At 37.9% G+C, this 6139-nt stretch overlaps 1 protein-coding gene across 1 annotated transcript in view; it reads right to left on the reverse strand.

Annotated features, from left to right (window-relative positions):
* iqgap2 (IQ motif containing GTPase activating protein 2) overlaps nucleotides 1-2569 on the reverse strand; it is a 45349-nt gene extending 42780 nt beyond the window's left edge. Inside the window, exon 1 of the mRNA XM_041787272.1 lies at nucleotides 2226-2569. Within this exon, the coding sequence (XP_041643206.1) occupies nucleotides 2226-2271 (46 nt within the window). The 5' untranslated portion in view covers nucleotides 2272-2569. The remainder of the gene's footprint in view (nucleotides 1-2225) is intronic.
* Between the last annotated feature and the right edge of the window lie 3570 nt (nucleotides 2570-6139).

Below are 6139 nucleotides of genomic sequence, written 5' to 3' on the forward strand. Positions count from 1 at the left end.
GCTTTTGCAAACCAAGTCAATTTTTTGGCCAAGGTTTTCACACATTGAAAAAGAAAAATGATGTCATGTTGCCTATTCATGTTTGCACACTGATGTGAAACTAACATCAGTCATTATTTTTGTTTGGACCAGGTTTGATCGTTTTTTTGCATCCATCCAAGTCATTCAAATGGGTGACTGATGATTTAGTTTGGTCCCCTCTCCTCTCTCTCTCCCTCGCACTGAAACCTCACTTTAAACACTGTGAATTGCCCATGTATTATGGAGATATCAACCATGGAACATAATCAGTTTGTGCCAAAGTTTGTAGTCACAGCCACATAACAAAGACTTAAATTTCCCTTGGGATTATTTATCTATCTACTTCCCTATCTATCAATTAAAAAGTTGTTCTTCATCCCTCCCACTTGGAAGACAGGTATGATATGTGAGCTGGTGCTGTATGAAGATCTCTGTCACCACGGATGGATCTAGTGTATTTTTCAAGGAATGAAAGAGCCAAAGAATCATCTTCACTCAGTGTGCAAGGTTTGAGTGTGTGCCCTTTTTTTGGGGGGATTACAGTCCCCCCCCAAAAAAACACATCTGAAAATAACTGACTCAGTTGCAAAGACTTTTTCCACAAGTCTATTTTGGTGATTGGTGACTAATTGGTGGCATTAAGTCTGATCTAGTGATTATGTATTTTCATTGGTTCTTGATCAGGCGGGACATCTCTAAAACAGACAAAGATGCAAAGTAGAGTATAGGGTAATTTCCCCCAGTGTCATGTATGCACATTCTGTGCAGCCTTTCCCCACAGAGGCTGTACTTCTAAATTCTGACTTTTCATCAGCCACCTGCACAGACATCTGTTCAACAGGTCTCCAAAGAGGCTTGACATAATTCCCACATGACAGAAAAGACACAGGCCAACCACTTGTATTTACACACACAAACACACTCTAAATGGCTTATCCTGTCCAGCCTCTTGGGTGTTACATACTTTAAACACTCACAAGCAGTGTCCAACCATAGTGTCATAGATCAGCGGTCCAGCTGTGCAGTCAGCATGAATGCAAATGTGCATGAACAGTCATCTCAGGGCCAGATCAGCCTACAAGCAGCCATTACACACTACCTCCTCTAATGACTCACTCGCACACTTCCTGGAAGAGCATGTCTGCACCCTTAAACTAAGCAGAATATTTTTAACCTTTTTGTGTCACAGGATCAGTGGATCTGCGTTACAAGCTCTGTGATTCTGACTCAAGCTTTTTGCTAGTCTGCTGGGTATTTCTACTAACTTTTTGAGGAGAAACTTCAAATTAAGACCATCATTTGTTATTGTGTTGTTTAATCACTTGCACTTTAGATTGCATCTTTCAAACCATCCAAGTGCCAACAAAGACGGCCTTTTGGCTTTCTCCGAGACAAATTTCTTAGCACCAAACTACAATAAATGTCCTGTTATTTTCTACTTATCCATAAAAGTAAAATATTTATCTACCACACTTTATGTACCAAGTTAGGGGGACTTGTATGCAGAAAAGATTGGTCACTGAAACTCAGTAGGTAAAGTCAGAGACAAAAAGGCTCCCATTGATGACACAATTGATTAGTCTTATCTCTCAACGCTGTACTTTGAACACAGATGTGGGTCAGTGACAGGAGACACTGTAAACTCTGCTGAAGTGTGAAGTGTTTTAAAGACTTTAGAGCTGTTTTATATCAGCTTGCAAACTTACAGTCTTGACAAACTCGTAGTCAATTATACATTTCTCAACAGCAGCTAAATCCACGTTAATGGTTAACCTATGAGAAAATGCCTTATGTGCAGACGGGCTGATATGCAGGCTGACACCATTAAATAAAGATAATATTCATAGTGGCATATGGAAGCGGCAGTAAAATTCAAAACGTGTCAGATCTTAACTCTGAATGCATGTGCAGCTGAATTTATGAAGCCTGGATTATACCTTAATAGGTGTAATTGATTCTCAGAATAATTCTCCTTGATAGTTTGTGTAGTTTTGTTTTATTAAGAACAGATAACTTCTTTATTCCCACACTATGCCACACCTACTGAAGGTATCCTGCAGTTGAATGGACACAGGTGCTGCTAAACCACCTGTTGCTCATCAAACATCGCTGTGATGAATCCAACCGTTAGCTTGCATTCATCCAACGTCTCTTATAACCAAACACAGACAACGTTGCGATATGTCAGAAAAGGTGTTACTTACTTCCATAGCGTGGCTTTTGTAAAGTTGTGGTTTCTTCATGGTACATCTTGCGTCGTTTCCTTCCCTTGTGAACCCGTCTGAACTGGAAACAACTTCAGTTTTCAAGCTAACGTTCAGCAGCCAGTCAGCACTGTGCCGCGCCTCCCTGGTTATAATGATAAGAATACAAAAACCGCTCCAGCTAACTTTGGAGAGCGTACGTGACGAAAATTAGGCTTAAGAATATTCAAATGTTTAATTAAAGCGCAAACTGTCACTTGAGGTAGACAATCCCCATGGTGTGCGCTTCTTCAGTTTGACTCCTGAACAAAGTGTCACGGTTATCGTCGCTCGCACCGCTATGCTCTGAGGTGAAAATGATTGACGGGACAGGAGAGAGACAATTAGCGACGTGCACCACCTGCTGGTCAAAAGGTGGCTCGTGCCGTTTGATACATCCAGGGCCAATCAGGAAAAAATGTTAATAACTTTGCTGTTGGACTGCACGTATTGGCTTAACTTGACACTGTCCAAAAGTCCTCCAAAATAAAAATGTGACAGTTTACTTTCATGCAGTAGGATACGTTTTATGAAAGTTTTGATTGGTGACATTTTGTAGAACCAAAGAATGTGTCTCTTTAGCTGAACTTTTCCTGTAGCCTGCGTGTCAACCAGTCAGGCTTTACCATTAGACAAAGGTAGGCCATTGCCTGGGGGCCCCGGACTACCAGGGCCCCCTGAACAAAAAACTAACTTAACTCTTTCTCCTGCCTGTATCCTGGACATTTAAAATTTCAAAGGGTTAACACACTCATTGAAAGCATGAAATATTAAATAAACGTGGTCATGTTAGGCTTAAAGCTTTAAATAATAAAATGTAAATATTTATGTCAATTATGATTTATTTATTTATTGCATTTTAAAAACACCCAAACAAGTAATTTGGTGTTACTGTTATTTTACCAAATATTCTACAATGAATATACAAATAAATTAGCAAATAAAAATATCGGCCACATTTTGAGAGCTTTTGTTTGGTAAAACTATGGCCAAATAAAGAAAAAAGAAATCCAAAATTAAACAAACTATTGTTGTTGTTGTTTGTTGTAGAGTACATTTTAATATATTTAAATAAACATGCAAACTCAGTATTAGATAGCTCTGGTGTCATTTGGTTTCCAGATGTCCATTTCAAGTCCCCAAATGGGAATATTGAAATCTACCTGGACATTTCTGAACAAAACCTCTCCGAAACAGTGATTTTTTTTTTTTTTTTTCACATTAAGTTACAAGGAGAACTTTCTTTGATCATTAAGAATTTGAAAGGGGGAGAACCATGGATAGGGAGGACCCCATGTCCATGTTCCCCCAGGGCCCCAAAACAAAGCAAAACCTGGAGTGTTGATATCTCAAGGTGGAACATTTCAGAGTTGATTTTAACTTCTGAAGTGTCATTTTAACTCCATTCTGAGTGAAATTGTCTTCAGTGTTGGAGTTATTTGACAGTGTTGATCCACAGTGTTAGCTCAACTCTGTAAAGCATAAATTGATTAAAGCTTTGTCCACTGCAATTTTAAATCTGGGGCGATGTGTGGACAAAGTTCCCCATCATGCCCTTGGGTGTTTTTTTAGATGTGTTTAGTTGTGTTTGGATGCTGCCTGTTGTACAGTGATCCCTGCTGGGGTTGCATTGTTTATGTTTCTGGTTGATTGTTGTTTTGATGTGTGCCACATTTATACCATGTGGGGCATTATCCACTGAGTTAGAATTTTAACCTTTGACTTTAAGTGTTCCTAAATGAGGCTTAGTGCTTATTCTTCATCAGCATACATTACCCTGCTATGAGGTTGACTTTCTACTTTGTTATTGCTAGAGGAGTCCCACCTTGCCACAGATTTCAAGAATACTGCAGCTATAGTATCCTAAATATTTAACATTTTCAAAAGTGTAAACTATATGTTGTGTGGACCAATATAGATTATTTTGAAGTGTTAAATTTGACTCTATATAAGTTTACTTTGCAGTGTTGATTTTGCTGCATAATTTACTTTATTATAGAGGTATGACTTTACCTAAAAAACCCTTTGAGATGTACTTTCTTGTTACTCTTGCCACTAAAAAAAAGATCATAATTTGCTGTACAACTCTTCAGTACTCATCACTTAAAGTTAACTTTAAATTACATAGTTTTTAATGTTTACTTGTTCTCAAGTGCATTTTAACCAGAGTAACTGCACTTTCACTTAAGTACAATAGTCATGTACTTTTTCCACCATTGAAAATTAGATAAGGCTTTCAGCAGCATGCTGTTAATCTGACCACTTCCCCACAGAGATGATAGGCACTTTAAATAGGCTGTTTATGTGAGAATAATACATTTTCTTGGAGGTCTGTTTTACTTTTATAAGGCATAAAGAAACATCCCAGTTAATTTAATTCCGTTTCATTATCAGCTGACAAAAAAACCTCACAAGCTTTAAAATCAACATGTGGCCATTCGCCATTTGATAGGAATGGCAATCAAGAATGGCATCTGTGATAGTGTTGGTGGTGGTGTGGGGGATGTAGAGGGATTGAATGTATAACTTTGCCAACATAATATGTAAAAACATATTAATTCTTTTAAAGTAACAGATAAGAGTGACAAATACTGTCAAGTTTTTTTTTTTGTTTGTTTGTTTTTTAACTTAAAATAAGCCAATCAGGTTTCAAGGATTTCCATTGGTCGACCCCCTGGATATACCCTTGCTTGACAAACTTTTTTTTTTTTTGTTTTTTTTACACTGGATTGAACAAAATAAACTAAATACTGTAGTAAAACCCTTTCAGCCTGATGATTGTTTCAATACCTAAATCGTCCACTGGGTGGAAGCATGTCTTTTCGTTTGTGAGTTCAGTAAATAGAGAAACTGCCTGACTGCAGCTCCAGTAATTATTCACACTGAACTGCCTTGTATATTGAAATATCATGTAAGTTAAGATCGTACTAACAATTAAAAACTGTTCTGAGTTTTGCACAATAAACCTGAAATGCACCCCCAAAAATTAGGGTGCTTTTTCAAGCATTTTTTTCTTGAAACTGGAAGCTAAAATATTCCTAAAGGAAGGATGAACTCTGTCTGTTTTATGGTTTCTAACATTTCTATACCATCATTTATACTATTGCAGGTCTGTTATCTTAGTCTTTAGTGTTGTGCAGTAGAAAATCCTAGGCAACTACTCAAGATGCTGTCAGATAAGTGCAGCGTTAAATAGTGGAGGAGAGGTTCAGGATAATGGTTGTGAAATAAAAGCCCAGCATTTATTGCTAGAGAACATAAATTTTATTGTATATATGTTCAAAAGCAGCACAAACTGCAGTCCCTGTCTTTCCTGATTCTAACGTTTGCAGGGCCTCATTTGGCAAATATTTCTCCACATATTTTCACACTTATTGGCCTCTGAAGATTCAGCCATCCTGGCTGGCCCTTCACAATAGGGCTATCCAGGATGACTGGCGACACATTGTTCTCCACATACATTTGATTATCTTCATAATATGGATGAACACAACTTACAGAGTGATACATTCACATTTTTCCTCAACAAAAATCTGAATATTGCCATCATTTTCTGCCAGAAGAATTTACAATAAGAACACAAAGTTTATCACAAAAGAACATACGTTTTCTCACATACATGCAAGTTTATACACACGCACACACAAGCGCACACACAGAGTAGCAGGTGAAGAAGAAGGGACACACAGGGATGTACAACAGAGATACAACAGATGGACGCATTGCTTGGACAAAGCAGGAGACACATGAGTCAGTCAAGGAACTTTTACACATTAAACCCAGACATCCACCAATATCAGCTTTGATATGTACATTATTTACACTCATGCATCCATATGCTGGTCCACACACACACACATACAACTCTGTCTTAC

This window comes from Cheilinus undulatus, linkage group 5 (assembly GCF_018320785.1).
Source record: "Cheilinus undulatus linkage group 5, ASM1832078v1, whole genome shotgun sequence".
NCBI lineage: Eukaryota > Metazoa > Chordata > Actinopteri > Labriformes > Labridae > Cheilinus > Cheilinus undulatus.